The 20,015-nt window shown below is 40.7% G+C and overlaps 1 protein-coding gene across 2 annotated transcripts in view; it reads right to left on the bottom strand.

The window, feature by feature from the left end:
• Positions 1 to 11,806, bottom strand: part of aldh1l1 (aldehyde dehydrogenase 1 family, member L1) — a 48,899-nt gene extending 37,093 nt beyond the window's left edge. The window contains exons 1-7 of one of the 2 annotated variants that reach the window (XM_062456357.1): positions 11,670 to 11,806; positions 10,794 to 10,939; positions 7,729 to 7,963; positions 7,478 to 7,643; positions 6,929 to 7,030; positions 6,752 to 6,841; positions 6,513 to 6,650 (exon numbers count right to left, since the gene is read on the bottom strand). In XM_062456357.1, coding sequence (XP_062312341.1) covers positions 6,513 to 6,650; positions 6,752 to 6,841; positions 6,929 to 7,030; positions 7,478 to 7,643; positions 7,729 to 7,963; positions 10,794 to 10,929 — 867 coding nt within the window. In that variant the 5' untranslated portion in view covers positions 10,930 to 10,939; positions 11,670 to 11,806. Of the gene's footprint in view, positions 1 to 6,512; positions 6,651 to 6,751; positions 6,842 to 6,928; positions 7,031 to 7,477; positions 7,644 to 7,728; positions 7,964 to 10,793; positions 10,940 to 11,458; positions 11,477 to 11,669 lie in introns of those variants that run through there. The other variant, XM_062456367.1, reaches the window with a different exon arrangement.
• Positions 11,807 to 20,015: the final 8,209 nt, after the last annotated feature.

Here is a 20,015-nt window from a genome sequence, read left to right as displayed (position 1 = left end):
GCCATTTCAGGAAGAAGAGGTTAATGTGAACAATGTCCATTTCTAATGTTCTTTTGGAGGATATTTTGATTAAAGGGGTTACATTTTTTTTTTCAGTGTGGCTGTTTTATTGAGTTGTATTGAGTTTGTTGCATGCTTATGTTAATGTTTGAATCTTATTTTTCTTAATGGACTGTTTGGATTTATGTTGTTTAGAATATAGTTACAATGTATGTGTTTTATATATACTTCAAACGTTATTTCGGTCGATTATTCCTCCCCTTCAATAATACCAATTGGTATTGTATTTTATATCGTTGGAAAGCCTGATTAGTCACCTTTAGAACTTGTAAGGATCGTGCATTCGTGGAATGAGCAACACAGCTAACCGTGTGGGTAGCGGCCCAAAACAATGTGCCAAAATCCCCTGCAATATTCTTCTGTTGGTATTCACTCTCGTTTTGAGTTGCTTGGTGGATTGGATAATTGCACTCTCCCACAGTAATAAGGTAAAAACAACACATATTGGCCATTTTTACACTTTATTAATTTTACACCTCAGTAGTGTGTGGAAATCCATAGCAACCACAACAGCTTGGCACCTCCTCCTCATGCTGGTCACCAGCCTGGTCACACACTGCTGTTGGATGGCATCCCATTCCTCAACCAGGATTTGTCGCAAGTCAGCCAATATGTTTGCGTTGGTCACTCTGGCACATACAGCATGCCCAAGCTGATCCCACTTGAAGCTCAAAACGAGAGTGAATACCAACAGAAGAATATTGCAGAGGATTTTGGCACATTTTTTTGGGCCGCTACCCACACGGTTAGCTGTGTTGCTCATTCCACGAATGCACGATCCTTACAAGTTGTACCTTGTTGTAAAGGTGACTAATCAGGCTTTCCAATGATATAAAATACAATACCAATTGGTATTATTGAAGGGGAGGAATACTCGACCGAAATAACGTTTCCGAACTTTTTTTGAGGAGTTTATATGTAATGTAATGAATTGGGGCTTTGTAGGATGCAAGCTTTGTAGAATGGATGTAGCAGTTGGTCTTAAGGTATTTATGGTGTTGTTTTATGATGCCTAACTAAGAAGCCAGAGGCATGGAGGTTGGGGGATTCTTGAGTTCCCGTGGCCTAAAGGGAGAAGTGTAGATGGATCAGTTGATCTAGCAGCTCTGACCTTTTGGCCAAGGAGATTGTGTCCTGTGTCCTGTTTGTGTTTCATTAAGGGTATCTTTACTATCCTCATTTAGAAAAGGAGCTGGGACATCAAAGAACTGTGGGACACTTGATGTGGAGTCAAACTGTCACTGAGTAGTGCTGGCCAATTACAGAGACTGCTATATTGATTGATTGAACATCTTGAAGATCCTATGTTCTAAGTTTATATAAGGCAGGGGCTTTATGGTTGTTCTCCATCACTCTACCGAACGACCTGTAGCACGTCCTTCGGTCATGAATGATCACAGAGTACTCTGTTCATTCTTAAGTTGTACAAACTAAATAAATTGTATTGTAACTACATCTTTTGACTATTTAGATCTACACAGTGCCACTTGAATTCTGCCATTACAATCCCATATCTTGTGCACGTACACAGGCGCCTTTGCGTACATCCTTGGGGTCCCCGACGGGCGCTAGAGGGCGGGTCTCTAAAGGTAGCATAAATCTGCCCTGTATGGATGAGAAGGCTACCGGATCATTATTGCTAGAATGTCTTGTGGGAACTCCGTTGCCAATGCAATGCATGCTGCACGCTCTATGGCAATCTGGGAGTACCTCAGGAGATACCCGGATACCGGCCAGGAACTCCATGGTGTGGGCGCGGCTGCCTGTGTGCTGTCACACATTTTGTTTTCTTCCCACTAGATAACATATCCCCGTGTCCAACATTGTGCTGCCTTTGTGTACATCCTGGGCTAATTTGCCCGCGTCGGATGAAAAGGGTACCGGAGAGATGGTCAGTGTAGGGGGGCGGTTGTGGGCGCACGTCTCGTCGAGCACTGGGCCTGGACGGGACGTGCACGTGGGACGGCTCCGCGAACCGCACATCAGATGGTATGCGACATGAAGGATATGCACACATAGCCGTAGTCATCGTTAATGATAGCATGACCTGGGCATCCAGAAAACACCTTGTTTTTTTGTCACTGGTAAATAGTGGGATGTCATGTGGTCCTCCTGTGGCTCAGGAGGAGCGACGCTCCGATCTACACATAGTATAGACTGGCGGAGTGTCGGTGTTTGGGGGATTTAACTCGTTGCTCCCTGCCTCACGTCATGCATGCTGCAGCGAAGGCAGGGAGCGCTTCCCCATGTACATCCATTCCGCCAATGCAAAACCATTTGTCATGTGTATGAATAAATGGTGAAATCAATCACGTGAGTGTCTTGACTTAACATGTATTTATTGAAGTTTTGTTATTTTAACAAACAGCAACAGTACAACAATTGACATTACATAACATAAAAGGGCACTAAGGATCAAGGTATACCCTTCTTATTTCCTGGCATAGTTGCCTTTGCTAAACCTTTCTAAGTCACCAACCCTGTTCAATAATGTCCCTCATGCAGAGATGCAGACAGACTGAACAGTGGTCAAGGCTTGGCTACAGTGAGTTTGCTTCCTTGTGTGTGATTCCAGCAGACTACATAGTCTAGGCCTACCTACATAGACTGCAGTCTACTACCCTCCTTTCTACGATTATAGTCTACTACTCTCCTTTCTACTACTTTCTACTAAGGACGGTAGGCTACTATTAATGGCCATCCTTATGAGTTGCTAACGTTTTTTTCTATTTAAGAATGACAATAAAAATCTATCTAGATAAACTATGCTGGGCCTGCTGAACCTATACTTCTTCCACAGATACTAGTCAGGGAAGCATTACTTCTGTCTCTGAAGAACGGATACGCCATAATTGACAAAACTTGCACTGCTTAGTCTAGGCCTTATTTTATGTCAATTAACCAATGGCTTTTAAAACAGTGAAAGTTACATTATTTCTTAACTTGTTCATTTAAATTAATACATTCTTTGGAGATGAAGTAAACACGTAAATTAATTCATGCAAAAAAGTCTGCATTTATGGGACGCAAAGGACGGAACAAAAGGGCTTTGCGGGTCGGAATTCACTCGACGCAACTGTCTTTTGAGATTCTGTTTCCACCTGTTTGAAATTATTTGCAACACATCTTAATTTAGCTCGACTTTTAGCCTGCAGGTTAGTTCCGAGGTATAAGTTACCTTGGTTACTTAGCTAGAACTAGAATAAGCCACCTTAATGGAACGAAACTCTCGCTGAAGTAAGCGAGTCTTGTCGAAATAAGCCTGTTTTTTCCTTAATCGACATTGGGTATAACCCTTCACGGTACATGGCCCCATCCATCGTCCCTTTGATGCGTGGAAGTTGTCCTGTCCCCTTAGCAGGAAAAACACCCCCAAAGCATAATGTTTCCACCTCCGTGTTTGACGGTGGGGATGGTGTTCTTGGGGGTCATAGGCAGCATTCCTCCTCCTCCAAACACAATGAGTTCAGTTTATGCCAAAGAGCTTGATTTTGGTCTCATCTGACCACAACACTTTCACCCAGTTCTCCTCTGAATCATTCAGATGTTCAATGGCAAACTTCAGATGGGCCTGTACATGTGCTTTCTTGAGCAGGGGGACCTTGCGGGCGCTGCAGGATTTCAGTCCTTCTCGGCGTAGTGTGTTATCAATTGTTTTCTTGGTGACCATGGTCCCAGCTGCCTTGAGATCATTGACAAGATCCTCCCGTGTAGTTCTGGGCTGATTCCTAACTGTTCTCATGATCATTGAAACTCCACGAGGTGAGATCTAGCATGGAACCCCAGACCGAGGGAAATTGACAGTTCTTTTGTGTTTCTTCCATTTGCGAATAATCGCACCAACTGTTGTCACCTTCTCACCAAGCTGCTTGCCGATGGTCTTGTAGCCCATTTCAGCCTTGTGTAGGTCTACAATCTTGTCCCTGAAACCCTTGGACAGCTCTTTGGTCTTGGCCATGGTGGAGAGTTTGGAATCTGATTGATTTCTTCTGTGGACAGGTGTCTTTTATACAGGTAACAAACTGAGATTAGGAGAACTCCCTTTAAGAGTGTGCTCCGAATCTCAGCTCGGTACCTGTATAAAAGACACCTGGGAGCCAGAAATATTTCTGTTTGAGAGGGGGTCAAATACTTATTTCACTCAAATGCAGTCAATTTCTAACAATTTTGACATGCGTTTTCTGGATTGTTTTGTTGTCATTCTGTCTCTCACTGTTCAAATAAACCTACCATTAAAATTATAGACTGATAATTTCTTTGTCAGTGGGAAAACGTACAAAATCAGCAGGGGAACAAAAAAAATCCCTCACTGTAGGTACCAAAACCACTGAGAAGAACCGTCATAACCAGCTGCATCACGGGCACTGCACTATCTACAGTATAATTCCAGACATCTGTGTGTGTCACCGACATCATCATGGGCACTATCCCCTATCCCCCTTGTGTGTTTCACTGACATCTTAAGCACCAACTGCCTCACGGGCACTGTGCACTAGGGCTGTCAACGAATATTCTATATTCGAATATATATTCGAATAGTGGTTAACAATAGAAATTCGAATGTGAAAATTAATATTCGAATGTAAAAAAAAAATTAAAAAAAAAAAAAAAAAAACACAACCGCGGCAGCAGCGGCGCGTCTGTCTGCTTTGCGGGTGGGCGCGCGCCTCAAGGCTTATATATGCTTCTGCGTTTTTCGAAAAACGGACACATGGGAACGCCCTCTTCTCCGAGGAACGCCCTCTACGAGCTCTCCGTCAGCCCTCGGAGAGCCCCGGAGAGCTCGACGTGCACCTCCTGAATTTTCTAACTATCCGTCGTGAGCGACGGAGAGCTACGGAGACCCCCTTGGCTGTGATTGGTCAGTATTAAGAATCGCTTGCGTCAGGGGCGGGGTTGCCGGGATAAACAGGACGAACAGAATCCTTTGACCGCCATTGCTGTAAGTTTTCACAATTCATATTTCAGCTAAACAGTACATGTAAATCAGCATCTGAATTAAAATGTGATGAGAAATGGGAAGTGTAGTTGCTGAAAATGTGCGTATTTTATTGATGAAACGGCTAATTTGTAAATTTGCTCCGACTTCTCGATAACCTAGGTAAATAAACACTCCACGACGATTTACAAAAAAACGTTGCGCCACCTACTCTTCTGGTGGTGAATTGTTTTCAGCACACAGCCTACGGAGAACCATAAACGCAGTCTATCCGTCCGTATCCGTGCGTATCCGTGCGCCCGCCCATCCGTAAACGGAGACGCAGAAGCATATTGCGGCCTTCAGCGTCACTGCTGGCAGTTGACTTGCGTGGAAGATGGTAGAAAGTGCAGAACCCAGCTTGACCGCAGCAGAGAAAGTGATTGTAACCCCCAAAAATCTAAAGAGTGATGTCTGGAAATATTTCGGATTTTGGTCAGTTGATGGTAAACTTGTTGAGCCTACAGCTAAAGTGGTGTGTAAGCTATGTAAGCTAGAGTTAGCTTACCATTCAACTAGCAACTTGAGGCTACATCTCCATGTTTACCACAGCACAGCTCGCTCGGAGCGTTCAATGTCGGTTCTATACTGTAAAACTTCAATTAATGTTAATAATATTTGTTTCAATCACTGAATGAAGCCTGCCATATTTGGGACGAGAATCGCAACCTTAAATTGCTTGCACAAAACTCTTGATCAGAACTCAGCATTTGTTTATTGTTGTCGTTCATTTTACACCGCTATGCGCAGAGAGCGCGAAGGTGCGGGAGAGAAAGAAAGAGTGCGTGTGTGCGAGCGAGAGGCCAAGGTCTGCGGTCTTGCATGGCCATTAGTTAATTTACTTCTTTTTGTGTAGGTAATATGTTGTTAAATATGTTTAATATAAAATAGAAATTAGGCCTACCTACAGTATACTAGTTGTATCTCGTTGTATTAATTTGTCCTGTTATTGACGTGCCTAATGGCCAACCAGAAATTCGAATATATGTGTTTTTTTAAAGGGAATATTCGAACGTAATTTTTGAGCGATTTTGACAGCCCTGCTGTGCACTAGTGTAACAACAATGTAATACCTATTATTCCATGATTTTTGAAAAAGACAATATGGCCAAACTGGATGAGTTCAGAAGGCTTGGTTTCTCCAATAAATGAGTGTGACATTAACAAATCAAAAATGTAAGTTTGATTTTAATTAGATTTGCCTTTGCATTGATATATCAGCCCAAATTGTGACTGGTAGTCCATACAATTCTATTACAAACTTGGTTAAAAGTTTATATTGTTTTATATGTATCCATATACAGTATGATTAAGGTAAGACAATGTAGAGTATTTCTCTGTCTATACTGAGTAAATGTTTCAACCTCTGTCAATTGTCTCATGCCACCCTTTTTGCAAATTTGTATTCCAACACAGTTAACCTCCAACCTTCTGCCTATATTTCCGGAGTGTTCTCACACTTTCATCAGCTTACCGCATTGCCATTGTTTCCAAACAGCACCAACCCCGTCTTGGTGACCATCCCGGGTTTGTTGGCGCCGGGGATGTCCAGTGGTTGTCCATTAGCTCCTGTGTCATTGTCAACTAGGGTTGAGCCATAGAAGGTCACTTTCTTCAGGGAAAAAACAAAGTTCCTCAAATATTGGGTAAAATCCTTTTAAGACTTGAAAACAATGTAAAGGCGGAGCCTGTGTGGGATTATCAGTATATTACCTGTCCATCAACTTCTGCCCAGGCACCAGGGACTTTGTCATTTCCCCTGATCCAGTTGTGAATGGCCTCTGCTGGCTGATTCCAGTCAATCTACATGAAAACCATGGACATGGCAAATCAGAAACAGCAGTGAAGACCTGCTGTTATTACCCAAGCCCCCATCTGATTGAACACTACCTTTGCATTATCTTTCTTTTGGATGCCCTCGTATGTAGCCCCTTCTTCTGGTTGAGTAATCTTTGGGGCTTTTCCATCTGCAATCAACCTCACAGCCTCTACCTAGAAACAAGCAAGCAAAACCTATTAGGTGATTGGGACTTTACATATTATTATAGCACACAGCTATAATCTGTCAAATGACGTTGTGTCCTTGGGCAAGGCACTTCACCCTACTTGCCTCGGGGGGAATGTCCCTGTACTTACTGTAAGTCGCTCTGGATAAGAGCGTCTGATAAATAACTAAATGTAAATGTAAATTATACATCAATATCCTTTTACCAGTGAGGGTGAATGGTCCATTTACTGTGAATTCATTTTCATGCACTGGGTTTTAGTTTTACCTGACTGAAGATTTGCACTGCTTTGACCCAGGCCACATATTTAGTTTTTTAACACTACAAGATGTAACAGTACTTTTTTGTGTCAATAACAGCCACCTGAAAACCATTAAACTTGAGGCAGATGGCTTGTTGTTTATTATTTGCCATAACTTGTTATATGACTTACTGTGCCCTTAACTCCCTCTGGGAAGAGGAATCTCTTGTAGATGGTGTTTACAGTGTCGTCAGGTTCGACATCACACTCCTTCTGTAAAAGGATTGGTCCAGTGTCAAGTCCATCATCCGCCCAGAACAGAGTGAAACCGCCTTTTTTGTCGCCATGAATCAAGGTCCTGTGTAGCCACACCCCCAAAATTAGTGAACGTCAGTGCAAATGACCATATGCCAACTCACATTCCTCCCCTTGTAGAGCCTCACCAATTTATGGCAGAGGCCCCCCTGTGTCGGGGCAGCAGGGAGGGGTGGTAGATGATGGAGCCATGTTGGGGGTGGTTGATCACCTCCATGGGGATGAACTGGGAGCAGAAGGGCAGGACATTGAGCTCGGCGCCAGTGGCCTTGTACTGGTCCACCACCTCTGGGATGGCCTTACCCTTCAGACGCCAGCGGGAGAACTTGAAGACTGGCACATTGTCCTTCTTAGCCTCTGTTGCTGCACAGTGATAGCAATGTCAGTAAGCCTATCCGAGGCAGAAGCTTACATCTTACAGCTTATGTAGCATGATGAGGCTGTGTGTATTTAAGGATTCCATGGATTATTATGGGCTACCTGTTCCCTGTTCGGTTTTTTTTTGCTTTCAGACAGTGAAAGTTATTTGATAGCAGGTAATGACAACATCAAATTATATGCTTTATTTATGCCTATTTTCCTCTTTTTTGATTTTGACCATCAACATGCATAATATGAATTTAGAGGATTACATTGTAATACAAATGGCAGTAGTGCATCTTATCAGTACGTTGAGCAGCTCATTTGACATACTGTATTTCTTCGATTAAACGCCACCCCCGAATAAACATTGTGTAATAAACACCGCCCTTGATTAAACGCTGCACCAAAAAAATCAGAAAACGGTTATTTAATTGGTTAAATTAAAACACAGTATTTATTACACAAGTAAATCACAAGTGTACAATATAAAATGTAAAAAACGAATTCGCCTTTCATCAACCCCAAGTTTGCGTACTACAGATCTGTTGCTGCTGGTGAGTGCTTTCTGCACTGCTTTCTGTTTGAAAGCTAAAGAGTAAGAACGTTTCGGCATGCTGCTTCAGATTTCTACACAATGTAGAACACTTGTACTTGAACACCTGTGAGACAGTTAAAGTACTACCCACGACACGAAACGAAGTTCACTATATTTCGGAGCAGGTAATAGTCTACTGTCTAATAGCTAATGTAATATTGCAAATATTTTTGTCCTATTTCCCCTAAAGCAATAAGGTTAGGCTACTTAAGGACCTTCCACTCATAAAGTATGTTCTAAATGGCATAAATGCTGCCAATTAATAATTAATGTAACAACTTATTGTAAATGGTCAGTAGCCTAGCCTATCGATTAAGATAGGCCATTCTAAAGCACTTGTACACTGTCTGCTTAATTTGATCTTGACATATAGGCTAAGCATTCTGTAGCAAATAATAACAATAAACCCACTATCTTAATGCAGTGTAACTACTTCAGCATAATAATGCACCTAAAATACAAACGTGAGGGCGTTCAGCAATTGCTATCGAATCAACAGCCACGTGCAATTTAGCTAGCAGCATGGGCGTTGTTATAAATAAAACTACTGGGGCACAGGCCCCTATTCATATCCCTTTTTTTTCTTCCAAGCGTGCTGCGCACAATGCAACTCCCCTTGCCTAACCCACTATACAACAGTTCAGGGACGCAAGTTTGATATCAGCTTTGGCAGGGACATCAATAGTTAATGCAAGCGCACACATTTTATTTGAATTCATTTGAGCGCAAATACAGTTTTTTTGAGCTTCATGTAATATTGTTTTTATGTTTTAGTCAAAGTAAGATGATCAGTAGGCCTATAATTTAGAAACTTTTTTTAGTTTTGTAATGTTTTCTTAGCCTACCTCAATTCCGACTCCGACACCTGGGGCCTCATGTATAAACGTTGCGTACGCACAAAAAGCTTGCTTACGCTGGTTTTCACGCACACTTTGTGATGTATAAAGATTTACTTGACGTGAGAATGTGCGGGCCGTCACGGAAAGTTTTGAGCAGACGTGAGAATGTGCACACCGTCCGCAAGTCTTGTCTGGCTCTGTAACGTGGCGAATTCTAACTGAAAAGTGCCGAAACTCACCAAACATTACAAAATAAAGTTTCCACTACTACGTTTATGACGTTGACTATTCAAAAAACATAAAAATAAAAGTTTGATCATTAATGTGGATGATCACATCAAAATGCCAAAACCCAAAACGGGAAATGCTATATAGCCTTCTGTTTAATCCGCCACCACTTAATAACTTCTGTTAAACTTGAGGGTGTCAAAGGAACGACAAAATCACTCAGGAAATGCATGTCACGCTAACCCTATAGCTGCCATGCTGTTACGATGCGCCACCACTCGTTTCTTCATTTAAAGTTTTACATTGGACCATTTCTTCTTAATTTCTGCCATGGTCCGGTTCTCTGAACCCACATCATTTATGGCCCTATAATTAAAAAAAAGATTTTTTTTTTTAATGCACTTTACATTTAGCTAAATCTCAAAGTGCTACAGGTTAAAAACAAGAAAGGGCGCAAATAGTGACAGTTTTCCACTCCGCCGACTTTCTTTTGTCCCTAATACCTGATGACAGGCCGACAAACAGGACACATTTTCTCGCCTCCACCTCTGTTGTCAGAACCTCGAGCTCACAGTCACCGTATTTCTTCGAATAAACGCTGCGGTGTTTATTAAATAACGTTCATTTTTGGTGCAGCGTTTATTTGAGGGCGGCGTTTATTCGAAGAAATACGGTAATTCAGACAAAGAAATGACCTCAGGAGCGCATTTATAGTCCATCTGCATATTCATTTATGGGAGGAGGCAAGGCGGGGTCAGTGGCTCGTTCACGTGTGGTCAATCTCATGTTGATTGTGTTTTATAAAGGAAAGGTGCGCAGGACCTGGCGTACGACCGGTTTTATACATGTGAATATTTCTGTGCGTAGGTACTTTTCGAGTTTTGGCCGTACGCCATCTTCTGGTATGAAAGCTGCGCAATCCTTTATACATCAGGCCCCTGGACTTCTGCACGCACACAGATTAGTCCAAAGGGCACTCCATATTTTGACAACTGAACAGCCATGCACATACATTGGCTTAAGGTAGGTTCTACAGAACACATATGTAATTTAATGCAGAGGGTGTCCTATTGTACTCCAATAGTAGTTTTATAAGTGGGCTTAATTCAAGTTGTGTCTACAATTAACTCATTATCAAACCTAAATTAAGTGCAGTTGACATTCTCACCTAGAGGGTCAGCTTTGCCATCCTTGTCAGGTATAGTGAAAACTCCAACAATGATGTGTCCCTCCTTCCTCAGCTCCTTGTACACCTCTTGTCCAAAAAGACTCTGACCAATCACAGCTATCTTCATTTTGGACATTCACAAGGTCCTGATAACACAAATGACCACAGGACAAAGAAATATTTAAAATATATATTGTAAAATAAATAACAATAATAGATAACTGCCAACTATACCCTGGTAAATCTAGCACCTGGGCTTACCAGAGGCAAATGTCAAAAATATTTTGAAATCAGTTACATATTTTGGAATATCCAATACTTGAGTACTGTACAAGTACTGTAATTAAATTAAACTGAAACTGTATTGGCTCACAAAGACACTGATAGGAACATTTTGCACTGATACCATTTTTCAAGCAAGTATATTTCTCTGTAGTCAAGCTTTACCAGTAGTGGCTAATCTACCGAGAAGCTTACCAGCCCCTATGGTCAAACTCAAAGCCTGCTATGTGCAATAATTTTGTTTTTCTGTCACACACATTTGTTGCAAACTTTAAATAATGATTTAAAAAAATGCATGGAAGAATTTCTTTATCTTTTTGAAGTATGCACAATTCTTTTCAAACTAAAACCAGCAGACACCGTTTTATGACAGTCATACCTACCGTTCACTGTTCACGTAGGCCTACATAGTTAACTAACAAGCTAAATTATGCAAGTATGAAATACGGATTGGGCATTCGCACAGAACTTTGTTAATAAACTTCTGTAATAGACTACTACTACTACTACGACAATAACGTTCAAATGATCTCGCTGCACCAAGTTATCGATAAAACAAACATATCGCGGATGATTTATAAGAATTTACGTTACCCCGTATGCTGATAAAATTCCCCTGCTGACGCAAAGAGAGCAAATTAATGGAAATCGTGGCTTTTTATTTCGCCCAACTGTCGGAAAAGGCTGTTACACGCGAGAGCAACTGTTATGCAACAGTACAGAAAGTTAATATGATAGGACGGTTCAAGCGCGCAAGGGGAGGGCATAGATTTACTACCAATCTGTCACAGCAAATGGTGCTTCTGTAAAGGAAAACCCACACAAAAATATTTAAAAATTCAATAAACTTTACATTAGAATGTTAATTTGACAAAAATATTCTACTGTAAAAGGTGTGTATGACTTGCAAACACCCTTCAAGTTTAACTTTTAAACCAGTCTTTTATGGTAGCTTGTATCTTAACAACAATTGTATTAATAGTAGCCTATTTTCTAAAACTGGCTTCACTGACTTTTTGGGAGAAACCCCCCACACATACATAATATATGATAATAACCCACAGTTTCTAATTAAATTAACGCAGTTCATGATTAATAGACTTTCTTGAATCTATCTCTTGGTCTCTATCAAGGTTGTTATATAGAAATGAAGAAAAGCAACATGGCCAATAGTTACACCCATGTCATAGTTGACTCCCCAATTCGCAATAAAGATAAAACAATAAAGATATATTTTGAGACTAAGGAAGGTTTTTTATCTCTGCTCCTACAGAAATACTGCTTCCACCTCTCTTATCTGATTGTATATTTAAGGTTTATTTTATTTGTACAGGTAGGCCTAGTATTTAACTAGTTAGCTGTCTCTAGTTATTTTCTTTTTAGGTCTACTGCAGTATATTGATAAATTGCTGACTGGAGCCTTAGCACAAACATTTCACTATTGTGTACATTGACGCGGGAACTAGGGATGCTGAGGGTGCTGCAGCACCCCCTGCTGACAGCATGAGAATTTAAAATGATATGACTTGAAAATCCACCACCATGGCACCGCCGGCAACATTAAGCCCCCCCAGAACCCCCTGATAAAATATGTTTCTGCCGCGAAGATTTTGTATGTTTGATAAATAAACACAGACTTGGACAATTCATCCTAAAACATAAGTAACATGTTTTTCCCCTTGTGAGCACAATGGTCCCAATTATGCATTCTTCAGATTGCTTACTCCCATGAGAGTGGCCAATTCATATTAACAATTTTCCCAATCGTGGCTTGAATCCCTCTTGATCTCACACAGATGCACATAGACCTACACACACACACATTTCGCAACATGTTCGAGTGGTCAGATCTCTCGTTCATTTCAAAGCTATAGCAAAGAACAAAGTGCAAAGAACAACCCCTACACAGTATGGCCTACACTTTACTTGGTGTGTCTGCATGCCAAACTGCAAAATGCTCCCCCTTGTTATAACCTAGACCAACTGTTGGCCAGTCTCTAAACTATGCTTTCGTAGCATAAGTTGTTTGAAGCAATATTTGTGTAGTGATGTAGCCCTGCTTGTTATTCAAAAGCCCAAACTATACCCAAACTGACAGGAATTTCTCTTACATCAAGCGGTAAACATTTGGGTTTTCTATACAGAAATGTCAGTGCTTATCTGCACCTCACCAACCTGGTCCTTTGTGTTTGTATATCTATCTTACCTTTCAGATGCTGAAATTGAATTCTGAACTTTGATCCAGCCGGGTACGCAGCCAGATCAGGATGGTTTAGTGTAGTTTCTCTCAAGGTTTTAAACAAAGGGATCATGTTCTTTTGGAACTGACATTCACTTAATCTGTACTTGGTGTAAAAACAAACAAACATGTATGTTAGAAAAATTGCATATAAAACATCCCAATTTTTTTTTTGAATTGTGGTCAATTGGACAACACAATTGATTAATAAATATTTCATGAAATTCTTTAATTGTTCCAACTTTTACAATATACTGTACATATTTAAATATATAGTATTACGGTGCATGGTTACAAAGTTAACAAGCATGTAAGCATGTTGCAACACTGCAGAGATGGTGTTTATTTTTGGCTCAGTGCATTAGCGTTGAAAGGGGAGCATTGCTCATTGATACTGCACCACTCCTCACTGACACAAAGTGTATTTCCACAGCCGTGGTGTTGTAAGAGCAGAACACGATCTTCTTAGTTCTTGGTGCTGGCGTCACTATCTCCGTGAATGTGACTTTAAATCCTGACCAGTTTGTACTGGTTTGTACTGGTGTATACTAGTGTAATAATTGGACCAATACGCTGTTCCTATTGGTCCAGAAGACGTTCTCAAAAGTTAATAATACCGTTTATATACCTCCCGAATGTTCGCAGAGGTAAATAAACGGTTTTATGGACCTAGCAACAAGCGGTTGCCTTGGAGATGTAGCCATTGAGGAAACAGACACAACACAATGTGATACACAAAATTACTATTTTATTGAAGTAACGACAGGCATGTGTCTTACTAACTAGGCTTAGCTCTACTAACCGAGAGTGACAGCGGCCGATACGTTAAAACCTCAGTTTGATATTTCCCGGCATGACCGAACGGTCGAGGGTTAGTAAGTTGTTTATTATATGGCATTTTTAGCTCTTTTCATTTAAAACATGTTGTTTTGTTCAGCTCTACTCAAGTCTTCTCACGGTGTGTTTCAGGTGTTAGCACCTAGCAACCAATTTGAAATCTGAGCAACCAAACCTAGCAATCTGCCTAGCGCTTGTCGTTTCTGCTCTTTTAGAAAGTTAAGAATTTCCTCATCGCTGTTGATGTCTTCATTGTCATCTGGATAGTAAAACTCCTCGATATCGCTCATTTTGAAGATGACATCAGCCGAGGGCAATAAGAATACGTATCAGACCGCAGATGAGGTCAATACGCGCATAGATATAGCATCACTGTGTCCAATCCCGACCGGTTTTTAGCTAACATTCTGATAAAATGTCACTTCAAATATTGATAAAAATAATCGTATCACGTTTTCAGCTGATTTACTGATTTCACGTTAAGCTTTAACTTCTTACCTTTCGAGCTAAATATTGTTTAAAAATTTAGAGTTAGCTTAGCCTTTACTAGAGCCGGTCAAAAGACGCTGGCGCCGGTAAATTAGCCATGCGCTACCCTTGTCCAAACCCGACCGCACTTCTAAACACGCTGCTGTTTTTCTGGGGATATTAACTTGATCCAGGGTCACCAAACTGACCATCAATGCTGTCAACATATCTGGGGACGTAGTTATGTCCTCCACAATAAAATATCACGCTTCAACATCTCCAAACTATGCGATAAAATCTCAATTTGACTGTATACCACCACCTGCTGGATGTTTTGTTGAACTCTTCTCAAAGTTTGCTAGCCCCCATCCCTTCCTCCCCTCGACTACAGATCACGTCACACATGATCGTGTATTTTCATTGGCAAGACAAAGTAGTGTTAAGCTAGCATTGAAATACATTCATATGCTAACCCATAGTAGCAGTACGATGACAACACAGACACACTTGTCAGAGTAAAGATCGTCGCCCAAGCGTCGCCCGAGGGTCGCCGAGTGGTCTTTCGGCCAAAGTAACTTTCCTATATTATTTAGACATGTAAACGTCCATATATGTTCATGAAATTTTACACGTAGATTGTTTGGTATGCCTGAAATAATACTACTTACACTTTGCTGGCGATAGCAAAAGAAAATGCTGGCAAAAAGACCGGAAACTGAGTGTCCAAACCCCGTTCGGGTTTGGACAATAGTAGTTTACAGCGGTCGGGATTGGACACAGTGACGTTATATAAAGACTATGAATACGCGGCTGGCATGACTACCCATTAGCCAATCAGAACGCTCGTACTGTTGTTGCAATTGAACCAATATGCTGTTCTTATTGGTCCAGAAGACGTTCTCAAAAGAGTTGTTGATAAGTTGCCTTGGAGATGTAGTGACGTCACCAGTAAGTGCAGTTTATTGCTCTGACAAGATGGCGTCTGCTCCAGATTCGCCGTGTTTGATTTGAGATCTTCCCACGTATTGTTGTAGTATATAAGAAACCAAATGTTTACTCTTCGACAGGTCAGCAAACGCTTTGTCGCCTCAATTTGTTAAAACGATTTGTTTGTAAACCTCGACCTACGGTCTCGGCTAACAAACGTTTTAACAAATCTCTGCTTTCAAAGGCGTTTGCAGACCTGTCAAGGAGTAGCTTTTGCAGTTTATTACAGCCATTTTTTTTAAATAAAATACAGCTTTGGGTAACCAACTTTTATACCAATTCTACTGTATTGCTTCTTAATGGAAATAAAATACTATTTTATTACCCAGGTAAATAAATTAACAGCTATTTCTTCTAAAAAACAAAAACACAAAATCTATAGGCCTATAGTCTTTCTATAAATGCTTAATAAGGCATATAGTTCACACTTTAGATTAGGTCACTTAGTTAAAGCCTTAACTAACAGTTAGTAAATGCTTTATAACTTGCATTACTAATCAGAAGTTGCATCATTAGTATGTCTTTATAAAATAGTTGTTAAGATATCTGCTAAGTATTAGTGTACATAATGTATTCGACTTGGCGTACATTAATTAAAGACATAAGTAAATATGTTGTTAGTTATTTACTCATGCTTTGTAAAGGTAATGTAAATGGTTGGTTCACCATTTGCTAATGCTTTCTATACCAGCTCCATGTACCACTAACACCTTTTAAACTACTGGTTTGCAACTATATTAACAAGCTGTCTATAAAGTATGATAATGCAGTTATCCAACACCTTATGAATTGTATTATGAATAAAATCCATAATATTTAACAGTGTTTCTTATATACTAGTGTAATAATTGGACCAATACACTGTTCCTATTGGTCCAGAAGACGTTCTCAAAAGTTAATAATACCGTTTATATACCTCCCGAATGTTCGCAGAGGTAAATAAACTGTTTTATGGACCTAGCAGCAAGCGGTTGCCTTGGAGATGTAGCCATTGACCTTAACAACGTAGCATCAGCTCGGCAACAAAGTAGCCTAAGTTGACTAAAAAAAACTAAAACAACCAAATATGGTTTCTGCACAGGTCCGCAAACGCCCCGCAATCGCTTCGCGTTTTAACCCTCGTGCTGCCTTCGGGTCACATGACCCAAAGGTTCATAACGAACCATCGTTGTGTTTACCCAATTTTACCCAATACAAAAACAAATTAAAATAATTTTCTTTTAACCTTTGCAATGTGGGGGGTCTGAGACAGCCCAACGGTTAAAAGAAAATGCTTCACTTTGTCTTTGTATGCGGTAAATCTGTCGCAATACGACGGTGGGTCACAATGACTGATGGGTCAGAATGACCCGAAGATAACACAAGGGTTAAAAAAGTATCTGAAGCAGACAGAAGACGAATTGATGTTGATATGTTGCCTTGGAGGTGTAGTGACGTCACCAGTGCAAGTGCAGCTGATTGCTCTGACAACATGGCGTCTGCTCCAGATTCGACCTGTTTGATTTGGGATCTTCCCACGTATTGTTTTAGTATATAAGAAACCGAATGTTTGTTATAGTAAACATTTGCTGTATATCACACATGAAAACCATTTTAATGGACTTTTGGTGTGCACAGCCTCACATGTCTAGCCTGGCATCGCCTAAAATAATTGCCTCATAATAACTATTAGGGCCATTATATGTACATTTGCGAGAAAACCCTCCGGAGATTTTTTTTAGACCGGCCCATAAAGAACTGACAGCGGCCCATTGGTAAACATTTTTTGGTCGGGCCGGCCCATAGAGAACTGACAGCGGCCCATTGGTTAATTTTCTTTATTGGCACTGGCCTGACCCAATCAAATCCAGGAACCCCCTTCCCCTGAATCATAATATCGCCTCCCGCAGGCCTTGAGACACGAGCTGTTGGCTAATGCGTATGCTGGTTTAGCATCGTTAAAGTTTAGCATCGCTAAAATGGAGAAACGACCACCAAAGCTCAAGGGAGGCGCAGGGAAGTTAAGGGAGAAAAAGATTTTTAAAAATCTACAGGTGAATGCCACAAAATTTGCCAAAATTTCAAACATGTTTGGGGGGGCTTTAGCTGCTTCAACATCAGCATTACCTGTAGAGGAAGGAGGAGAGTGAAGGATTTAAATTCTATGTGTCTATTCCAATATGTAATGATGGTATTCAATGACACAAATCTGTGTTCTAGAAAGAGTGGTCTGGAGTCGCAGAGGTCCGATAATATCAGCTTTAATGCAGCAGTTGGAAATCAACAAGTACAGAGCTCTGGGGTTGTCTACGTTTCCCTACCCGCAACAGAGTTTGGGCTGGTTCACGAAGTCCAACTGGCTATCTGTCCCTCCCCAGCATATATTTGTACAGTGCAATTGAAACACAAGTATCAAAAAAGGGTTGAGCTTGTTCTCTCGTGCATCAGGGAGTTGTTCTTGCCTACGCGTCCCACCTGCTCGGGTGCCGTCTCCACCCGGTTTCAAGGTTGTTTCTGAAAATGAAGAGATAGAGACACAAAGAACAGCCTGCTTCTCACACCCAGTGTGAGACCCAATGTTTAAGCCTGAGCACACTTCTAAGTTCATAACTTTAATAAGCACAATGCATAACTTTAATAAGCACAATATATTCTTTACTGTGCAACTGGCTGGCTAGGCAGGCTAGCTGTCATTGGGTTTTGCCTTTCCTCACAGCCCAGTCCCCAATCGAAGTTGTCAGTTTGCCTGTTATCGATATATTGAGTAAGAATATGATAGTTTGGAGAAAAGTACAAATGTGTATCGATATATCCTTCTCAATTACACTAAATTGTTAGTTTACTTTCTGTGCCAACTAGCACTAAACCCCATGTTTGTATGTCACTTTGTTTAAAAGTGTCCGCTAATATCAATGAATATAATGTCTAAGAGTCTTATGACTCATGAATTTTCCATAAAAATATGACCATTCTATGAATGTACATCTATACCTCCTGGGGACCCAGACCAGATCAAGACCCATCTAACACGGCACACAATACCCAAACCCAAATATTCTAATTCATGTAATTCTTCAATATTGAATCAAACCACTATAACCACTCCTGACTTGTTTCAGTTTTTTGTATTCAAATAATGATGCCTACACATTTAAGTAATTGTAGGCCTATAAATGCTATTATTCTATGTTCTAAAAGTAACAACAAATAAATCAACAATAACAATTGTTAAATATAGCTGCAAGCAGCGATGCGGGTTCCTCCGCAAAATGGCAAAATATTATAAACATGTACACTGTAGAAGATCGAGACTTGGACAACAAGAGAGCAAAACTACTTAATGTTTGGCCAACAATAGGCTGAACGGGGATTTGAACTCATGAGCATAAGGTTACTAGTCAGTCTCTCTAGCCTCTCTGCTACACACCAACTGCTGAGATTTTATGATTAGTAAGGGCTGATTATTAACTTTTTATAGGATACTGCAACTCTTCTTGAGTTGATCTCTTTCCAGACTCTTAGTCAATGCACAACAAACAATAGTCATGTGGGCAACTGGGCTAGGGCAGCGCTCATATTCAGCTCCTTGCGAGAATAGCCTGTGACAGTACAGCAGCCGACTCTCTGGTCCCATTAAACTACACAACATGCACAATCAGGGTGACCAACAAGATTATATTAACTAACAAACAATAACATTACAAACATCTAACTGAATGAACACAACAACTGAAATCCCTTGCACGGCTGTTGTAACCAACTATTTTCCACAAGTCTTTGCGTTTTTTGATATGCCGCACTGCATGCTGGGTACCCAAGGGTGCTGACGCTGATTATCTAGCTGTGCTCCGACTGCGTGATACGAGTAGTAGGTTTTGGTCAGCTTTGGGACAAAGGTTAAGAAACGGTTGACATTTCAAGGTGAAATTGCGCATGGTATTTTAGAATGATGTCTGCCTGTTTAACTAAACAAGTAATCAAAATTATGACAGGCCAATAGACTGTGCCTGGATACGAACCTGTGACCTTGCACTTTATAGGACACCGTTTCAACCCATTGAGCTACCCTCAAGGCTGAGTATACGTGGTCAGTTACTGTACAAAAAAAGGAAGCCGTTTCTCCTGAAGCACGGATTGTTCGATTTGGCCAAAGTTTAAACAGCTGTAATTCAATGATCTTTTGACATATCAAGTTGAAATTGCGCATGGTACTTCAGAACGATGTCATCCTGTTTAACTAAACAGATATTTAAATTTAAGACAGGATCAAACACTGTGGCTGGATTCAAACCTACGACCTTATACTTTGCAGGTCACCGTCCCAGCCCATTGAGCTATTCTCAGTGTTAAATATTGTCATGTTCAGTTACTGTATGAAAAAGTAAGCTGTTTCTCCTGTGGTAAGCGTTGTTAGATTCAGCCAAGGTTGA

This window comes from Osmerus eperlanus, chromosome 1 (genome assembly GCF_963692335.1).
Source record: "Osmerus eperlanus chromosome 1, fOsmEpe2.1, whole genome shotgun sequence".
NCBI classification, from domain to species: Eukaryota; Metazoa; Chordata; class Actinopteri; order Osmeriformes; family Osmeridae; genus Osmerus; species Osmerus eperlanus.
This window is presented reverse-complemented; position numbering and strand designations above follow the sequence as displayed.